Raw genomic sequence first — 20,905 nt, 5'->3', positions numbered from 1 at the left:
TGGATGACTTCTTGTAATCTGTAGTGTGGATTCGTCAAATGCGCACGACTGTTTCATGCACGCATCACAAAACACAAACAGATGCATCAGTCTGGCAGTAACCCTCATTCCTCCCTCCACCACTGTTCCCTCGCCTTGAACCTCCTCTTCTACCATTGGGTGTCAACCGAACCTAGTGCATGTCATTGCAGCTGCTCTGCTTAACAACTAGCGTGTAACCCGATTCCTCCGCTGCAAGAGTTCGCTTCTCATCCAGGTTTGTGCAACGGTGTTTGCAGAAGGCGCGGTGGCAAAACATGCTCCTCAAAAGTGGTTCAAAAAGTGCGCCTCTGAAGGTGAATCACTTCAAGGTAGACAAAGTCACGTTGACGAGACACGACGTGTTGATGGTGGTCGAATGACCTCGAGATTTACGCGTCACTTGCTACTTCCGATCACGGTTAGCGTGAATGCTGGTGAAACGCTTGGTTTAAACCTACATCAAGTGGAGAGGGCAAAGAGGGGCAGCTAAGGGGCAGGCGAGTTTCATGCATGCACCCCAACAGCAGATGACATGCAACAGGCTTGAAGAACCGCCAAGTTGCTCCGCACCCCTTTCACGTGCAGCATAACAACGCGTCTTGCGCCTTGGATAGTTAGAAGTCTTACCGACTACAGGGCTTGTGATGAGGCACGGCTTTGTATTGCAACGTTCGTTAGGCAAACCAGCAAGCAATTGACCACCCAACCCACACTTCTAATGCACTCATCACTTTAGCCCCACCCAAAATCACCTGAGTGCGGATAGATGGGGGAGTGAGAAAGTGGTATTGCCTCATGCTCAGTCACCCTCTCCTCATCCCCTTGCATCCTACCCAATGAGGATGCCCCACACACCAAGTGAGTGTCGGCCCTTTCTGGTATTACATGGTTGCGAAATCATGTGGAAAATAGACTAGACAATGGAGATGGGGGCAATGGCGAGACTGTAGCGGAGGTGGGTATGACTAGGTACATTCTTGCCTTGTGGAGACAAAACGTCTAAGGGGAAGGGGAATTTGCCGATTGGTACTGCGCTGGGGAAGGTGTACGCACACGGCAACATTGATTGCCTTAAGAAAATAGCTTTCTACTTTCACCTAATTCTCATTTGAAAAAGCGCGCGAGCATGTTTGCTTTTTCTGTTGGAACAAGGTCGTGGAGTGACATGTCAGCGATGCCACACCTCTTGAATGTACGTTCTTTGCAAAACGGACGTACTTTTTAACTTTACTAATACAGCAATCACAAAATCTTTATTACATAAGTCAGTGACTATCGCAGTCAACTATAACAGAGGTCATTTTGTAGTCAGGAGTAATTATTGTGAATGAGCACTTGCTTTAGTTTTTTTTGTAAAATCTGCGTTTTCACTATAGATAGGCAAAAACTGAGGAGGGTTGTTTTGCTGAAGATTTGGAGGTCACTAAATAAAGTAATGCTCCCCATTAGAAGGTATTTCATGGGAAAAAGTGAAACTTACGATGTGAGGATTATTTGAACTATCGAGCCTACTCGTTGGTTGGATTTCAGGAAGGCAGCGGAGTAAGGTACAACTGCATCGGTCTTGTAGTTGAGGCTACAAAAGTAGTCCAAGAATATTAGCCTATTTTGAGATTTATTTTCAAAAAGTGCACAGAAAGAAAATGAATGTCTACTGTCTATCTTAGGAGCAACACGCTTAAAATTTATTCGACAAAGGTGACATATTAACAAATGTTGATAGAAATCTACAAAGAGAGTAAACTAGACAACGGCACCGGTCAAACGCCTTCAACGGCGTGAAATCCAAAATGCACTAAATGGCTTTGTCCTAACACACAACAAATTTAATCAGAACAAATAGTGAAGATACAAAAAAATTCACACCCAACCTGACAACTAGGAACTTCTTGAATCGACGCTTGATAAATCCGAACATCGGTATGTCCAACGCCAAATCCAGGTCCTGGTACTTCTCAGGATTCCACTTGCGTCTACACAGAGAAAGGAGAAAGTGGGGAGTTAATAAGCAGACAGACCTAGAAAATAGAGTCAAATCTGAAAACGACACTTACAAATCAGAGGTCTCAGTGGAGACATAAAAGACCTTCAGAGGTGCCTTGGAAGGTGCATCTTCATCGTCCCCAACCGGCACAATTTCGTCTCCTTCAGCGATTTGAGGCCCAATCTTGCCTTCTGCCTTCACTTCCGCCTCGTCATCTCTACTTTCATCCGCTGCCTCCGCTACTGTTGTCTGTTCGTGCGCCACGTCGATGATGCGGCACGTGAGCCAGACACCGTTTTTGGGGCGGCGCGGAAACTGCAAAGGGGGAGTGGCGAGGGGACTGGATGCCTCTGTGGTGTGGGATTTGGACATGCAGGAGACGTGGAGTAAACCACGTGCGTTATTGGACAGAAGGAGGCGCCAGCTAATGTTCGATACGCCCAAGAACATGGCGCACACCAGATCACCCAATTCCGGATCCTTCTCTGTTGAATGGATGGTGGAAAGGCGTTGTGAGGAGAAACATTATACGCTCGATATTTTGCCTGTTTAACTGACTAGCGTTTGAAGAAAATGGGTTACATTATGGGGCTTCCTGCATCACATTTTAACTCTTAGTTACGCTACATTCGCATCATCTAGGATTTGAGTGATAAAAGAGGATTGACTGCACCCAACTATTTAGCTTATATATATTATCGTAGGGAGCGAAGCACATTACAGGCGTAGCCTGCCGACCATCGTAGAACTTTACATAAAAATCGTACCGATCATCAATTTCCATTGCAATGACAATCTCATACATAACATTCCTCCATTCATAAAGAAGCGTCCATTTACGGACAAAGAAAACCATTATTCCCCACATATATACAGAATCTGAGTACAAAGCGAGGAACACATCTGAGACTTGCCGACAAAGGAAATTCGCGCAACACGACAGGAGAGTGGCAGCCTGGCACCACCTTTTCCCTCCAACGCCGTGGTGGAGGGTGCATTGACCACAATGGCGTTGTGGAAGACGGTGCCACAGGGAGGCGGGGAGTGAAGAAATTTGCGCGCCGCCTTTCCTGTTGGCACGAGGTCGACGAGGCGGCAGATGAGGCGTGAGCGTATCTCCCGTAAGCCCCGTGTGTGTGGAAGGCGGAAAAGAGCGGCGCGCCCCTTCAATCCAATGAAAACAACCTCGGGTAGACGGGTGCCCGGTGTGGTCAACTGTTCTAGTGACGCTGGCAATGGTGACACGGTTTCTATCTCCGTCGCTGCTCCTCCCACTGCTCTTGTCCTTGGCTTTTCCTTCAGAGGGTCGTAGATTGACAGGGTTGCGAAGAAGGCCTTGTTGCTGGTGTTTGCTTTGTGAGATTCCACCTCGCTAAGGTGTCACATGATATTTTAAATGTATAATTGTCTGCGCGAGCCTTTTCAATTCCCCATGAGTCTGCTACCGAGTTGATCAAATGCAATTATGCCCATACCAATCTATACCGGTTCCTCAATCAGTCTGCAGACTGACAATAAGCATGTTCTAAAACTCGTGGGTACTTTAATTTTAATCCAAAGGGCCAGTGCAATCCATGAGAGTTAATAGCTCTTATCCGAAGGACTAGTAGCAAGATAGTGTTACATACAAATTGATAAGGCACTCTAAAATACATTTAATCATCAGAAAAAATCAGTAACAAAAAATTCAGTCACGGAATAATGGCAAATATTTCTACCCATTAGCAATCGCTACAACCACCGAATCGGGCAGAAAATGAAAAACGAACAATATAATTAGAAAACCCCTTTGTAGAATGAAGCACAGTCGACAGAAGACAGACAAGCGAATTACAGAGTCAAGCCACTCTCCAAGATTAAAAAAGCCTTACAAAAAAGAAAAGTGAAGACGCACCTACGAACAGTGACTCGGTTGACTTGAGCTAGGGCCCAGGCATTGCCCCCGATGAGGTCGTTGAAGAACCGACGTGTCGGCACAACCGCCAGATGACCTAGTGCGTGTTGTTTGAGGGCAACCACTACCACGTCGCGCCCATTGCCTAAGGAGACGACGCTGGAGTCGATGCTCTGGCCAAGACGCACCTGCAAGCAGACACATTGGACAGTGGCAGATTGTAGCAGAGAAGCATAACAGAGCGCCACTTTACCATAAGGATTTTCGAATTCGTCTACATGCCAGGGGTATTAAGCTCTAGCATCTCTGCGGCACTACTTTCTGGCCATTTTTTTCGACAGCAAAGCCACTTGCAGACAGGAATGGCTTACTATGTGACCACAGTTGACCTAATCACTTCACAATCAGGCTACCGAATTTATTGAACACTATGTAGTCCAAGCTCTTGAAACTGTATTATCCTATATCAGCGAGATTGGACGCCTATACCTGACATGTCGCCACTACTAAGTAATAGCGATGAACAAACACCAGATATTTCGACCCCGATCATTAATCCCGCCTTTTAGTAACAAGCTTCAGGATTTGCAATGCTGTAAAAACAGTGAGTGACAAAAACGTAAATAACATTTATCTTCTTCGATTTAGCCGCAATTCTGGAATCTGTGACTGAAGTAGCTCGAGGGACGCTTCCAAGTTCCATCAAATCTAATCGCACTAATTGTAGTAGGAATCCATCACAAAAAAGGTTCGCTGCAAGGCGATTCCAACAAGTTATGAGCTAAGTAGGCATTTTACTTCATCTCCAACTTAATATTTTTCAGGATTTCTGTTGTTGCTCTAACTTCTTACTACGGGCCAATGACTCTGGGGCTGCCTTGTCGAACAATCGCTTAGTGACGTAATGACTATGGAATTTTGTTTACACTTTAAATACAACGTAGATAAGCTAATTTCGCAACCACCAAAATAATTACAAAACCAGCAGTTAAAAAAATTACTCAGTTACGCATATTCACATTTCGCATGTTAAATTGCGATTAATCTCAAGAATAAAATTTCTGCAGTCAAGTATTCTGAGATGGGTTCCGAAGGAAACTTCACTAATAGAGCGACCGAAATTTACCAAAATAAAACCGGACTTCAGCATTGTCGAATATCAGAAAACCTCTACGTCAAAAAAAAGAGTTAGAAATTTTTACTAACAGTGCTAGAAATCAGCTCCTAAGTGACTGCATGAAAAATAAGCTAAAATATTTGGACAGATAGATGAACCTGCATAGCATCAGCGGCAAATTGTCCACCAGCGCGCTGTCTGACGCCGCGCAGGAGCCACGGGAGGAGGGCCACTTCAAGACACCCGGCTTCAAGGTTAGGAAGGGTAACGACGGCGGGGTAAACACCGCCTGCTACGCACTCCACCTCCTCCGTGTTTAAAAGAAGAGCAACAGCCGGCACTCTACCCCCACCACTATTTGCCGCTGTGGCCACTGTGCCCGTGACAGCCTCCTCGGTTACACCGTCTACCTGTAGGTGTACCACCTCACCCAGAGCGAATTGTGCCAGTCGACTGAGGTGCTTCACTGTAAGATAAAGTTGTTTTAATTGCGCATTTAACCAAAGTGGTCTTTCCAGTCTTTCGCGGTTGAAATGGCTCTGTGCATAATGCCTAAGATTCTCTCATTCCAGCCTGTAGGCTCGTGACAAGGCCGCTTTCAGACTTCAGTGGTATTTCAAGCACTACAGCGCCACACTGCGCAAAGGGGTCTGTTTAATTTAAATGCATATTTGTGAGTCTTCAGAAATGCATTTATTCACGGAAAGAGGGGACAAAACTCCTACTTTCGTACTCTAAATGTATTTGTAGTGAAAAAAGACTAATCTCAAGTACAGTAAGAGACTAAAAATTCTGTCTTAACCATTTAAAAGTGATTTAAGTTGTACTTGTGAGAAAAGGTGGTTAGTAGCATTTTCTGAAATACTATAACAATGTGGCAAAGTTTGATAAGCTGACAGAAATTTGTGGGTAAACACGCATTTGCAACCGTCGAAATTCGGCTAAGGGTTAGAATTATGTTTCCCTTCCAACAGCTCAAAGAGGTAGAGGTTAGTTGAAAGTACTCTATTGAACGATTGGAGTTAACTCTCACTTTGCAATCAGCTAAAAAAACCACGATCGGAACATAAGGTCGTCATGTTTCTTGACTGGAAGACGGCACGTTCACAAAATCATTCAGCTCTCAACAAGCCTGTCACGACGGCCTGCTGAAGTAATATGTTCTAAAACGCTACACTGCGTGATCACAAGGAGTACAATAGACGAATTCAAAGCCCCTCAATTCTCCCCAATCTCGGCTGAGTTGGGGATTAAGAAAGTCAAAAAGAGTGCAGGACCAATTACAAAGAAAACCATTTTTCGATACATTTAGGTGTGGCTAACTGGAAGATAATTATCCAAGGCTATAATGAGGCATAAGGAATGAACGCATTCTTGTGACATTCAGTTCAAGCCAGCAGGTGAGAAGACCGACTGCCCACTGCCTCGCATGAAACAAGCACGATATTGCCACGTGAGCTGACATCGTTAACAGCAGCTTAGATGCCAAGAGGAGTCTTCATTGTCAGTTGGTGAGATTGCCTGCTTCAAGTGATGGATTTCATTGGTGACGGTGGTCAACGGCAAACGACACGGTGACATCTTGCATGTGTGACGATTGACTAAACAGCTACTACTTTAGCAACAGTAGAAAATGGAGTATGAGTTATTTAAAACATTTGTAGAGGAGCGTCGCAATTTTTGGAAAAAAAGGTTTAATATACTATTCACACCACTCGATCGCAACAACGAAACCAAATGAATTAGGGGCAAATAAGAGGAATTGGAAACATGTCAGATTACTACGCCGCTGCCATTATGGCTTTTAAAACTGGTCAAGCGAACGAAAGCGAGAAGCCGTTATCACCGTCTAAGGTGTACATTTGGGTTTGTTTCAATCAAATTTGTCTTCCTTAACATACAATCAAAAAATTGTGACAGTTTGCGAAGATTTAACGGAAGCATTAGGGAGGATGCATTTGACAACGTTAACCTTTCGGAGATATCGGACCGTTTAAAATGAATTACCAGGGTATGGAAACTAGCTAGATGGGTTTCACTAAGTAAACCAAGCAAAATTAGCCTCAGCGGATATGTCGCGAAAGGGAAGGCAAGTTGAGAGAGGTAACGAGAGGTCGCGTAACAAAAATGTCAGCGAACTCTTCCAAAGAAACTCCAAGAAAGCAAGAACGCCAGGAGTTTGAGCAGCTATTTTTCAAAACTTGTTAATATCTCATTAAACTCAAATGCGCCACCAGCACAACAAATTTTCATTCTCAACAGGGTCTCAAAAAAAATGAGAAGGAAGATAACAGGGGTTTCACGAAACGGAACAGTTGAAAAGTTGGTAAAGACACGTTGAATGCCCTAAAGCTAACAGATGAGTATCCCTCGAAACGAAACACGAAACCAGTTTCCCACCTCCAATAACCAAATAGTAAAAATAAATTTCAAACTACGACGCAACAAAGTTCAACGCACCATTTCAACAATATGGAATCGCTTAAGGTAAGGGAGAAAGCGCATACCATGAGAGCATATCCACCGGCATTCATCGAGATATCGGTGGGTACGAGCAATCGCCCCTTCAACATACTGCTCCGCGGCGGAACTGTAGGTATCCATCATGCGGAGAGAGAGAAGGAAGCGCTGTTGCGAGGCGCTCACCTCTACCACCTTGGCCTCCACGCTGGCTCCGGGGGGCAGGAGCAGGGGCCACGCGATATCGTGCGATGCCCGACGATCCGAGATGTACCGGGTCGGCACGAGACCTCGTAGCCCACCAGGAAACTCCACGAACACACCGTAGTCCTTATGGTGCGCAATCCAACCTACCCACTGACTGCCAACCTGAAAAGATTTAAGAGATTTTGCTTCTCATGTGAATCTTTTTACAATCTCTGCTTTAGGATAAGTACTGCCCGAGTTTGGAGCGGATGATCTTCGAAGGATGCATTGGGTCATAAGGTAAACGAGGTAGCGACATTCTATGGCTCTTTTACGTATGCAAAAATGGAAATTTCTGTTCCAAATATGAGCAAATAGTCCCCCCGTAGATGCATAAGACGGTCTGCTAAGTATGGTTAAATTGGCTAGAAGACAAATCCTCGCGAGCAGCCAAATGGGAAACGGACAAACATTCGTTAGGCTTAATGAATTCGCCTTTTCAATGACTAGAGGGACTCCGCACTGTGATGGATCTTCTGAAAATCCGGATTGTGAGTAGCGTAGATAGGCGACAATTACATCGTTATTATTCATCTATTGGTTACTGGTAACCCTAGTTTCACATGAAGTGATGAAAAATATAAAGGGGGACAACAAGAATCCATACCATAAATAATACAGAAAGTACTCTTACGATGTGAAATAGATGATTTCCAACACATTGCATTTACGGAGTAACAAATCCGCAAAATTCAAAAAAAAAACAAACAAACAAGATATGAACACACAGGCATCCCAGTCACTCACCACAAGTTGTTCAAAACTGCGGACAAATCCACCGCTCTTAGGTCCCATCTCATGACCCGCTGCAGCCGTAACAAGAGACGGTTTAGCCGAAACAATCACCTCCGTGGTGGTTACACCAACGACAACGACTCGCGTGGGTGAGGAGGCGGCGCCATCCCCATTGATAGAGAGCATTATCTTGGGCTGGAAGCAGTCTAACCGCGACTGCCGCGCTAGTTGGGCGATGGAGATGCTATCGGAGAGATGGGGGAAGGGCAGCGTGGCCTCCGCTATAATCGTTGCATCTGTGGCACTGGTGGTGCAGAGGCCAACTCGCAAACCGCTGGACTGCACCCTATTCACTCGGCAGTAGTAGATCTCTCCCAGAGAGACTGATGTGCTCACTGGGGGGGCTGGACGCTGAACCTTTGTCGGATCAAGCTAGACGGTAGAAAACATGTTCAGTAAGAACAAAGTGAGTAGCCCTTACCTACAATTTGTGAAAGGAGGAACTGAGTGGAAGGTTTGTCTGAGCGTTGAGGGTCCTGTTTAAGACGCTTTATTACGCGAAGCTGAAGAGTTTCGCCCTTGTTAAAAAATGTTTCCACAGATTGTGTATCTTCAACGAAAGTCTGGCGACGGGGAATCCAGCCACGGACATTGTTCATGCCACATACGAGCACGCCCCTCTCGCTGAGGTGAACGACGAAAGCGGTGACGAGGAGGTGCTTGGCTCCCGTCTTGTCGCTGTGTTCCACTTCTTCCCAGGCTTGAACCATTTTAGAACTGCCCAGAATGGGTAGGTTGGAAGACATGAGGCTCTTCCTGGCTGTTAGCAGAAGCTCTTCTTTCTCTAGATCAACTCCAAGAACCTGAATTAAAAATTGAACACAATCAAGTACTGTGGAAGGCAGTAGTGAAGGCAAAAATAAGCGAATAATTCACCCACAAATGATATGATTTTGCTTCCGACTTTGAACCGATCCTGAGGGTTTTTTATAGGTGCATCTGAAAGGTGCATGAAGGGAATGATACCACGAATTCTTCCAGCCAGACGAACTGAAACACCCCGTTTTAATAACTTCCTTACAGTAACCTAGGAGAGAACTAAAACGGAATTCTGGAAGAAAATCTTACTGTAACGGTGGCACCCACATTAACATCATTCAAAGATAGGAATTTGGATTCAAGCACACGCCTGCAAAGGCCGGTCATGAAGTAACAATGAATTTACTTTCTGCAGGAAATCACTGGCATGTTCAAAAATAGGTCAAAGTCAACTACGCGGCATTTCATGGGTGTGTTTTCTGGGATTTGTGAGGTCCACCTTTTGGAGGGCGCCACATCAAACGCATTTGCTTTCTAAAAGGGATCAGATGAAAAATCGACCATGCGTCTACCAAGAGGATTCCGCATTTCTGTAGGGATGGCAGCCATAGATAGACACAATTTCGTTCACGGCGTTTCAGGACGGCGTCATCATGCATGGATCCAATTTTGACGTGCTTAAAAGCTAAAAGGCTCCGACTACCATCAAGATCCTCCTTAACAAAGTGGGGCAACAAGCTGGCTATTATTGCTTTTGCGAAATGATCCACGGATACGATGCATGCAATAACCTAAACCGACACATTAATGTTAAAAAAAAACAATTGTTTCGAACAAAATTTGAACAGATTCACACTAACTCGACTGTCTATTGTGTAATGATTGACCTCAAGAGGACAATGTTGCGCTGGCACATAGACGCTGAAGGACTGAAAATCGCATTGCAAACCCTCGGGTCCCTTTGAGCGAATTCTGAGGGGAATACGCATCCCAGGAAGAAAACAATCGAATGGAAGGAGAGAGTCATCATGAATCTAAATGATAAAAGCTGACAGGGGACCTTACCTTTTGCTTCTTCAACATGGTGGCACGGGCAACTCTTGCGTTGATGCCTGATGATTGATCTTTTATTATTGAAAACTCAACCAGACTTCCAATTGAAAACCTCCCAGGTGCTAATAAACGTGACGTAACCAGTAATGCAGTTACCCCGCAGAGGCGTTTTATCGAAGGGGAGGAAAACACTAAGACCATGGATACCTGCATCTATTATGTAACCGTTGTCTTCAATACTACTAACTGCGCCAACGAGTGTAATGAAAGATTCTAGCTGACCCTTCCTAATATTCTGATTCACTCGGCTTGGATTTAGAGAAAGTTCCAGAACACTATTTCTCAGTCTGTCAAAGTTTTCCGGTGCTTTTTCCCCTTCCTTAAGACAACACCGAACGACTTGACCAACAGTAAACATTTGGTCTAACTTTTTGACGTTAATCTAAGTGGAGAAAAGTAGATAAATCTTAGCCAGCGTACATTGGCATCCCCGGAAAGAAGTTGTTCAAGAGCTTCACGATACGGCGAGCTAACATCAGCAATTTGAACTCGCCCTCTTGCGCCATAAAGCAGAGATATATTTAAGTGATATGGCTCAATGCTCTTTATGCGTCCTAAACAGAGCTTTTCTGACGACATTGAACCATGCAAGCCGGTGAAATAGTAACACGCCGGACTGACGCACAGACAGAAAGCCGAATTATGACCTTGCCATTAACAAACGAATAAGGTGGAGGAATAGTGCGGTCAGCAGGAGTAACTGCATCTTCACGGCATGTTGTAAGATAATTAACAAACCATTCAAAAACCTCCTTGTTAACAAAGTTGGGTATAGTCAGTGATTGTTATGACAAACAACCTAATCTTGTGGCCAGGAGTAATCAAACGGTTTCTAAGACTTAAGCATTCTTAAGTTCATTGTAAAACCTAGGCCGTTTATGCATCTGTTCACCCCAAGAATTTATGAGGCTTCCGACAAATCACACTTCTTTGTCTCAGATTCTAAAACCAGACACAGAACGGAGTAGCAAATTTATTATGCAGGTATTCCTTACGCCTTCGGGAATTAGAGTAATATTTCGTTACTAATTAAAACGAGTGAATTACTTGTTTGATTCTTGGTTCTGCCAAAGGGTCACTTAGTTGCCCCACCATTGTGCCTTCGCTGGGTGAGCCAATCTTTGGGTCATGCCAGCCTACCTAAGCCCTACCATATGTCAAAGGTACAGTTCCTGCCCCAGAATCATCCATTTTTTCGCCTTCAGGTAAGTCTTGAGCCGCTACGCATGTGACTCAAGTCCAATGGAATTCAAGTACCGTCGTATTATAAAAGCAGCCATACTTGAAACACTTATGTGAACGTAGCATGGGTAACTCAACCGCTTTAGATTTGTGCCGACTGTCAATTAACTTCGCTATTAGCTTGTTTTTCAATATGTTATTTCGTAGTCAACTCTGGGTTACTATGACATTCCAAGCGCTTTTGTCAAATTGCACGACATCACGTTATTTCTGTCTTGCTTTGCAAAATCATGATTATTTGAGGGCTTTTAAAAACGAGTTTAAAAAATAATGCAAGCCGGTGCACTGCTTTTTTCTGCTAATTTTGATTCGGGGAATTTAGGTCAAGTTGAAAATGTTCAAGAAAGCATTGAATATGCTGGACCACAATCAAGTAAAACTCAGATGCAGAGTTGGGCCGATCGACTAGTAACAATAAGCGGGGCGGAAAAAAGGCCTTTGCTTTGCAGCAAACCGGATTATCACGTTAAATGTTGGACCTATCCTGACGCACATGGCACGCCTTTTGAAAATGGAAATAAGTCCTGGTTTCATTTCTCAGTTCGGAACTATGCTCCTGGATCAGTCATTAGAATATCTATTATGAACGTTAGCCATCAATCAAAAGTCTTTAGCCAGGGTTATACGCCTGTTTTTAATGTTATGAACTCAGTTACTGATGATCCATGGTATGTCATTTGGGATTCAAAAATTACCACATTGCTTTAGTTACTTTATTTACTTCACTTTGCTCCATTCTCACTCAAAACTGATTTTTGAATATCGAAGTCCCTATCTTTACTGTAAAATTATTCCTTGTTAGTCGACTGCTCTTCTTATTGAGGAAACTATTTATTTTGCAATTAAGGGACGCAAATATTGTCACGCTTTCCTTTTATTTTTTCCACTTTGTTAGCTGGATGCGAATAACAGAGGAGCCAATTTCAGAAGTCGTGGATGGACAGTCGGCGGTTACTTTTGCGCACCGTTTCACGCAACAATCGGGTAGTGTCACTTATTTCGCCTTCAGCTATCCGTGGACCTACCTTGACACTCAACTGCAACTAAAGCGTCTCGAAAATATGTTTATTTTTCCCATGTCAGCCGTAAAAAGTACTCAAATGACAGCAGATTCCGCCAAAGTCGCCTCATCTATATACTTTCACCGTGAGCTTCTTTGCTACAGCCTATGTGGACGACGAATAGATCTTCTGACCATTTCGGACAATACGAATAAACTCTCGGAGTTGGAAGACCGCTTTGACCCCCTTCTATTTCCCGAGCAGTCAATTCCTCGTCCTCATAAATTTGCTAAAAAGAAGGTCAGTTCTACGTAACTGCGCCACACTAATCAGAGAATGATAAAAATTGAGAGCAAAATTGGGCGCCTTCTGAAGATTGATGCTTAAAATTTACCAACTTGGACTGATGAATAGAATTTGCTTCGAATTTTTTTAATTGGACATTCGTGTATTACGGAGAGTGACTTGTCAGGACAAATTACCTAAATGAGCCGAATCCTTACCATTATAATTGTACGGTATCAAATGCTTGAGTGAATTATCAAGCTGACAAATTCGTCTTTATATTAGGCAGTCCATGAATGGTCATTCAACGAAAACATTAGCTTTACTAGGAATCTTTTATTCCAAGAGCAGCATTGCTTTTGTTGCGTAAGCAAAGGAAGATACTTTAACCAGGACACACCTTGCTTACAAACAATACCCCAAAATTGTTAATAGGGACTTATTGCAGTAGTAAATCATACAGTAGGTAAAATGTATTTTCTGAATTTCAAAATCATCAATTTTCTGGTTTTAGTACGTTAACATTTTGACTTCACGACTTTTATACTGTACATTTGGAGTCTATACACCTTCCAATCTTACTTATTCCTCCCAGTCCTTCCCTTTATAGATAAATGAAATACTTAGTATGACCACAAGAGCAACTTCAAATTTGCAATGATAATGACGAAAACTCTTGACGTTGATGGCGACTGGCACAATACTAGCTAATTTCAATAAGCCGAATATGTGTGAAACACCATCGCTTAAAGTCATTGTGCCTTTAAAAGGGTTTAATTAAGGCACTTTATAATGTGTCCAATCAGCCATGTTTGTTTCATAGGTCTTCTTAATCACCGCCCGTGTACACCCGGGCGAGACACCAGGAAGTCATATGTTCAATGGCGTACTTGAGTTCCTTCTACGCGAGAGAGATGAGCGAGCGATCCAGCTGCGTCGAACCTACGTCTTCAAACTGATTCCCATGCTTAACCCAGATGGAGTGGCAATGGGTCACCACAGAACTGATTCTCGTGGTGCCAATCTCAATCGCTTCTATCTTCAACCTAACTTCCTCCTCTATCCCTCGGTCTACGCCGTGAAAGCATTGGCCACCTACCACCACCTCAGTTACGCCAGCATCGCTCGCTACCCGGGCTGCTTGCCCTCCTGGCAATTCGAGCGCTTTGTCAACCTCGCAGCTCGCTATCGCTCCTTCACTGGCTCCGCCGAGGTCTCTCTTCACAGTGGTAATCTTGCCCGTCCGCCTTTCATACCTAGAAGGAAGGAGTCTCTAGGTGCTCCTATAGTATCAGTGAAGGAGATGACCCATGACGTGGCCAGAGAGCTGACTCGTACACTGAATGCGGCGTTAGAGGGAAAACGACCAGTCTCGTTTGGGTGCCCAAAGTCCAAAAAATCGTGCAAGCAGCAGCACAACTATTGTCAACATCTGTTTACTTTAGTGGCAAGTATAATTAGCAAGTTATTATTTATTATATGTCTTGTTACTTGTTTCTAAAGTAGGTGGCACCCACTTTTGCAAATTAAAAGAAGAGAAAAAGCGAATTTGTAGCTAGTAGAAATCGGCCTAACAATAACTAAATGAGAGCACCTTGCCACTAGCCCTCACCAGAAATCAGCTGCATATTAATCCTTGACATAGGAAACCTAGATCATCTCTTGTCTATGACCTCCAAAATAGTGGATGTGGAGCACTTTTGAATAGATAAAACAATTACCAGACTACTGGCATATCCCGTCGGCTAGGCCACCCGTCTGGAGTACAATGGCGGAGCTCCGGGTAGCCTGTTAACAAAATGAAGAGTTAAACAAAAATTAAACTACTAAATAATCCTTCTCTTCAGAGCATCAACTTGGCGCTCTCTTATGCACAGTTTTACATACCAATTATTTTATATGCCATCAAAAATTCAACGGCGAAGCGATATTTTTTTAAATTAATGTCATCGCAGCCTATTTCGTTTGGTTTTTTATTTCAATTTCGGGACTTGAAAATTCGCTGTTACTATTTTGTAAAATTGGGGGACTTTCTAAGCTCTTTCTAACATAAATTAGGGGAGGAATAAGTCCACTATATTCCATATTGCTCACTTCCTAGATGTCATGAATAAGTGAATCTCCTTATTGCAACATGTAGGACACCGGAATCTCCAAACCAGATAACGAATCTGAAGACGCTGAAAGATCGCCAAGTCCGCACGCAAAATCTGACAGCATGGTGTGCTACGTAGCCTCTAAAAAGCGCGTCAGAGACGGGGAAGATCAGCAGCAGTCCTTCCCGGACATACAGTGTGCAAGTAGTGGTTTCAACTGCGGTCAACTGAAACTTCGTATCCAGGCCATTCAACGACGAAAGGATTTAGCCAATTTCAGTGTCAGCAGGAATTGTGACGCCATTAAAGAGGCTTCGGAATGTTTACAAGAAATCCAGCAGATCTCTGATCAAGTGTAAGGCTACACTTTTTAAAAATGGGATGAATAGTGCAGCTTTCGGTTTGTCATCTTCTCTTGTCATTGAGTTTACGCCATGGATGTTAAGCTGTTATACAATAAGTATCCGACTTCCTCAGGTACTCAGGTCAGGAACTGATTTTAACTGTACTTCTTTGGGTTCTTATAAGTTTCACAACCTAAAATACATGCTCTTTTCGTCATATTTCAATTTTCTGCGGTCGTCTTAGGATTATTAAATGGATATTCTGGACAAATTAAGAATCGTACTATTTTCAACTGTGAGTTTCTTCGTCGAAAACGACACCAGGGACAGGTGAATTGCTTGCTCGCAAAGTGGTACATAGGCCGCGTTTTGCACTGGTAGCACTGTTAAACCCTAAGACATGCACAAAACACCTTTGTGCATTTAATTCCCTATTTTCGCCCTTCAGACCCTCCTCAGTTTCAAATAACTTGTAGTTATCAGACTAACAAAATATTTTAATCAAATGCACGCATTTTGGTTGATTAACTGCCGATCTGAGAATCGTATGTTCAAATACGAAACATGTCTAGGGATTCACTGAAATCTGCTGTTTCTTACGTTTGGTACTTACCACACACTGCCCCAAAACAGGATACCTCCTGCTCTCTAGACATGAAATATCACTTCAATTTGTGCCATGAACTAAGCAACTCATCCAACTATTATGTGCTTTCTAATGTAATGGAACTGCTGGTTTTTATATGCATGTAAATGCATCACCACATATTTTTATGATGGTGCATCAACGTAGACAAAGTGCTAGAAGCTAAACCAATCATAATGTGGTTATTCTGCTTAACGTTCGTCAGGCCGAAGAAGTCTCAGTTAGGAAAGGAGGGTCGTGAGAACGCCCACGGCGACCGTCTGTCATTACTTCCGCAAGCGGAGGAATGCATCCCGGAGTCGGATTCTTCGCACAGCCTCCGGCAGAAGAAGTCCTCGAAGCCTACTAACGGCACTGCCGATGGAAATGGTTAGCTAATGCCATAAAACAACACATCAGCCTAGTGTTATAATACGATGAAGGTAGGTATATATTCAGTGGACTACTGTAAATTGTTGGTACAGATAGTCATCATCCCGTGGCAACAAGAATCCACCTATCCCCATGTTACCAAATCGACCAAAAATTTTTGACAGACTCAAGAAATATTCTCAGAGTTGCCCCCCTCTTCCCATGTCACAGAGTTGGACATCCAGATGCGTAGGCTGGACCGAGTGTATGTAAACATGGTGGCGCGGCACCTGAAGCAGGACGGGCAGGATGTCGGGGCAAAGGAGGCCTTCCTGACCTACTGCACCGGTGCCCACCTAACTCATCCTAGCCTCCGCAGCATTGGACCCGAGGAGAGTGGTGTTAAATGCTACATTGACCTCCACGGTCACTGTACTAAACGTGGCTGCTTCTGCTATGGCAACCGTCTCAAAGACGATCGTCAAATGGTGCATGTGGTCGGATGATTAGCCCCTTTTTGCTGCACTAGTTCATGGGCCAGTAAAATAAAGTTTGAATTGGTTTCTTTTAAACGCTTTGTTAAAACGCCGTCACCAACCTTCCCTAAATTTTGAGGTTCTTTGTGCTTGTGTTTGGCCGTTGATCTTCAAAATTTCCAAAAAAACTTTTCTGCCCCATTGCATCAACAAGAAGAAATTGCTACTCTGTACGTCATTGCTGCAATAGTAGCTTTTTCCATTGAAAACTGCCCGCTAATTTGATCATCGTACTTTAAATCTCCTACCATTCTCTAAAATCAATTTCCTTCTTGCCAATTGGCAGCAACCGTATCACTGCATCTTAGTTTGCATTATTATTGAATTTGGTTGGTCTTCAATTGACTCAAATCTCTTTCTGCCGCTGATTCTGGTGTGGCCAGGTCGACAACGTATTGTACGCGCGTCTGGTGGCAACCAACTCGGCTTTCTTTGACTTCAGTGCGTGCAACTTCTCCCTACGGAACATGTACCTCCGCGACAAGGTGAACGACACAACCAAGGAGGGCTCGGGTCGAGTGGGTATCTGGAAGCACACCGGCATCACACACTGCTACACCGTTGAGGCAAACTACACCTCCAGTGAGCTTCATAACCTCAAATCCAGTGCTTTAGATAAGCTGTTCCAATTCATCAACCCTCGTAGGTATATGAGATGCCATACAAGCCATATCGCTAGCTCATTCTTTTATTCATTATATCCCCTTCATCTGTGTGGACTAAATAATCTGTCTCACTTATGATTCTCACCGACAGGTCGCGTTCTAAACATCCTCTCCGCAACAGTATCAGACGATCGCTGCGCTACACCTCCGGGCACCCTGTGGGGCCCCATGCGAGGAAGCGCGGTGGTGCCAAAGCCTCCCACGGCTGGCGTCACCACTGCCCCCTCCTTCTTCACTTATCCCACTAGCGTCACCTCGACTGCCACCGATGCCCTCGTCGGATACTCGACGCGTCTTGCCAAGCTCACTGGTCATGGCAGCTATGTGATATCGCATGACGAGCGCTACACACCTGAGCACTTTCATGAGATGGGTCGTGGCCTGTTAACTGCTGCACTGGATATGTGGAGCGTGAATCCGTGGTCGCGGCTCGCTACCAGCGCCTGCGCTGATATGGTTCGATTCCGCCCGGGCACTTACTGCAACCTGAAGTCATTGCTTAACAACGCTCTTCGATTCGGTAAACTCGGGCCCGTGCGTAGCGGTGGTCATGTGCCGACTAAGCTAAGACAAGCAGAAGTGGCTAACATGAAGGTAAATGAGAAGGGCGTTTTTAAAGGAAAGAAGGCTTGTCTCATAATGACAAAGGTACTTACGTAGCTAAGAGCTGAGGAATATTCATCAATTCGTATCTACAATTCAAAGTGACAATGCTTATTTCATAGCTAATCAGACTCAAACACGTGTTTTGAATAGCATGATCTACATAGTTGGAATATCACAACTTAAATTTTTTGCAGTCACCCGCCTTAAAACCAAAAAACTTCATTCAAATTTGCCAGCTTTTTTATGGATTTTGTAGATTTTACTTGCCTTCCACACGAGCTGTTTCTTGAGTATTCCAATTTGAATTTCAGATTCTGCGCAACTGGGCGAAAAGTTTCGTGGGTAACACCACGACCAACGAGAGCTCTGAGGCGCCGAAGCTGAAGGAGGCGACCTCGCCGTCACCGCGCACGTCCCTTGTTTCCCATGTGTCCGCTCATGTCCCCATCATCGCCGCAGCTACTGCTGCAGTCTCTCAACGTCGACGCGAGCGTCAACCCCGCAGCCAGCGCCTCGCCGCATGTCCTCCTGCAGCAGTCTCTGATTCTAGGGTTGTCGAGGCTCAATCGCTGGTAACAGCGGTAGTGCCTGTGGCGGTGTCGACGGATGAGTTCTGGAATACCAATTTTTCGAAGTTAGCTAAATCAAACGTAGTGGCAAAGCAGCGGATTTGTCCCGTCTACGAGAGGTGAGAAACGCTCCGTCTGTGTTCTCGCCCATTACTCGCTTCAGCATAAATTAGACAAGTTGAAGCACGCACTGGATTTGCTGCGCGGCAGGCATGGTTTGTGGGGATAAGATTACGTATAATGAAACCTATAGGACCAGTGTTTTACCATTAATCCTTTTGTGCATATTTTGGTTAGAAGAACCTTTTCTTGACATTCCGGGCGCGGTTTCTCTCTTACCTTCTCGTAATTCATTTTGAGCTCAATGAAACCCGCACTCATGTACGTTTGCTTTTATTGTAGTGGAATAAATAATGCAGTTGGACCACTGGCACTTCCGGAAAATCATGAAAGAGAAAAGCAGCCTCTCGCTCCTTCCATACCACTGCCTCAGTCGACAGACCGATGTGTAGCAGTGGTCAAAAACATCAGCAAACCCCAGGTACCCATACCTCACCTAAGGCATCGCACCAAGTCAATCGAGTTAGTTCTCTCCATTAAAAGTAGAATTAACTCAACCACCTCCAACTGCTCTCTGCCTGTCGCTCGTCTGCGGAGTGGAAAACATGCGACCACGAGAGATTCTGTCGCAAGATTGGGGAGAGTGCTCTCGCGAAGTGTGAGTGAACTTCCGCACCATCACAATGTTATTGTGCAGGCACATCTGCATTCTTCGAGTCCCTGTCTTCTCCACCCGTTGAGTTTTGTACAATTATTCTGAGGATCAGTTTCTGAATGGTATTTGGCCGTTTTTTTCTGGAAAATCTAATAACTAGAAGGCATAAAATACGTTTCAGCGTCTGACTTCTGCCACGCATAGTGAGTTGCGGATATTATTTATGCTCTGCAGAACTCCAACGAACTCAAACCGCGACCCATAAAGCTCATTCGCAAACGAGTGTCCCTTGCAGCTCCCATGCGTCCAACCAATCAGCCGATCTCTAGGGTGATTCACTCCATCTCCACCACTGCCGTACTGCGACCGCCACCGTATCGCATCGCTGCCTCGTCGGTCGCAGCGCTTGAGGGACCTGCATTCGTCCCACTGCGACCGAGGTTACGCCGGGCCGAGCGACCACGAAGAACAAAGAGTCACAAGAAGCAGACGCTGCCGCGGTTAATCGACTTTGCTTCGCCTGCGGCGCACCACAAGGAGGTTCTCACTGCCAGTGGGCAGTAGGATTGCGTGTGCCCTTCAATAACGCACTGTTTTTGCTTTCATTTTTCCACAAACTTACTTTTAGACATGTATCTACATTATTTTACTGCTGGACGGAAATTTTGTTCCCTCTCTAAAACCAGTCTGTGAAATTAGCTAATACAAAGAAGTGCTTGTTGTAAGATAACATGTTTTGGATATCTGACCTCGTACGGTTGTTGCTTTATCATGATTTATCGAAATTTTACTAATGTTTTTCTAGTCGGTTAGATTCAACTGAATTTCGACTCTAACTGCTGATTCTGACAAAACCACTGGCTAAAATTCCAACCCCTCCTGCGAATTTTCAAACGAATATATTGTGGTAACTATTACGATTGCTTCCTCATATTATAATTTACAGATAGGGCCCGTTATTCTCGAAAACGCGAATTTGGCCTTTTCATTTACCTATGGTATTGACCTTGATAGGACAGGCGTGTAATTAATCTGACTGTACTAATAAAGAATGACTGACTTGGGGACCCTAACTCAATCCACCAAACTTTGTCACGGATGTTGCCCCACAACAGTACTGCATCAAGCGTGATAGTTTAACCGTAATTACCGCCTTTAGAATGTTGCTAGTTGTCACCCTCCGAACTGCGGCACCAGTGTGCAAGAGCACGCTAGTTGTTCTTCCGGTATCGTGTATGTGCTACCTAGGATTCTGGAGAACTAAGCGAGAATGCCTTGCAGTATTTGGCTCTTATATCTCAAGCTAGGCCAACGTTTGACAAAAAAGAATAACAGTAATTCATACTTTTTGGAGAACCTCGAAATACGTCAACCACGGTGTTGGCTATGCTGGAAAAGCCCGCTTTCTTGTCAAAATGCGTGAACCGTTAAGAGCTCAAATGAAGTCACCCTGAGCAGAA

General features: G+C 44.4%; 2 protein-coding genes across 2 annotated transcripts in view; one reads left to right on the top strand and one right to left on the bottom strand. All coding sequences in view use genetic code 11, as the record gives it.

The window, feature by feature from the left end:
• EGR_05068 (hypothetical protein) overlaps positions 1-10,968 on the bottom strand; it is a gene marked incomplete at both ends in the record, with an annotated part of 13,695 nt that extends 2,727 nt beyond the window's left edge. Inside the window, 17 exons of the mRNA XM_024494317.1 lie at positions 1,502-1,597; positions 1,893-1,994; positions 2,076-2,490; positions 2,971-3,377; positions 3,900-4,087; positions 5,175-5,482; positions 7,524-7,845; positions 8,470-8,889; positions 8,943-9,320; positions 9,398-9,544; positions 9,586-9,646; positions 9,683-9,810; positions 9,849-10,067; positions 10,137-10,310; positions 10,342-10,451; positions 10,486-10,771; positions 10,810-10,968. Of these exons, the coding sequence (XP_024351266.1) occupies positions 1,502-1,597; positions 1,893-1,994; positions 2,076-2,490; positions 2,971-3,377; positions 3,900-4,087; positions 5,175-5,482; positions 7,524-7,845; positions 8,470-8,889; positions 8,943-9,320; positions 9,398-9,544; positions 9,586-9,646; positions 9,683-9,810; positions 9,849-10,067; positions 10,137-10,310; positions 10,342-10,451; positions 10,486-10,771; positions 10,810-10,968 (3,920 nt within the window). The remainder of the gene's footprint in view (positions 1-1,501; positions 1,598-1,892; positions 1,995-2,075; positions 2,491-2,970; positions 3,378-3,899; positions 4,088-5,174; positions 5,483-7,523; positions 7,846-8,469; positions 8,890-8,942; positions 9,321-9,397; positions 9,545-9,585; positions 9,647-9,682; positions 9,811-9,848; positions 10,068-10,136; positions 10,311-10,341; positions 10,452-10,485; positions 10,772-10,809) is intronic.
• A 933-nt stretch (positions 10,969-11,901) lies between these two features.
• EGR_05067 (Cytosolic carboxypeptidase-like protein 5) lies at positions 11,902-20,752 on the top strand (the record flags this gene model as incomplete). The annotated part of the gene is made up of 12 exons (XM_024494316.1): positions 11,902-12,299; positions 12,527-12,932; positions 13,741-14,286; positions 15,058-15,368; positions 16,209-16,372; positions 16,586-16,842; positions 17,274-17,472; positions 17,647-18,149; positions 18,473-18,849; positions 19,133-19,271; positions 19,680-20,005; positions 20,605-20,752. The coding sequence occupies 12 exons, from the start codon at positions 11,902-11,904 to the stop codon at positions 20,750-20,752; spliced, it is 3,774 nt and encodes a 1,257-aa protein (XP_024351265.1).
• Positions 20,753-20,905: the final 153 nt, after the last annotated feature.

This window comes from Echinococcus granulosus (genome assembly GCF_000524195.1).
Source record: "Echinococcus granulosus chromosome Unknown EG_S00035, whole genome shotgun sequence".
In the NCBI taxonomy this organism is placed as follows: domain Eukaryota; kingdom Metazoa; phylum Platyhelminthes; class Cestoda; order Cyclophyllidea; family Taeniidae; genus Echinococcus; species Echinococcus granulosus.
The sequence above is the reverse complement of the archived record's forward strand: the minus strand, read 5'-3'. Positions and strand labels throughout refer to the sequence as shown.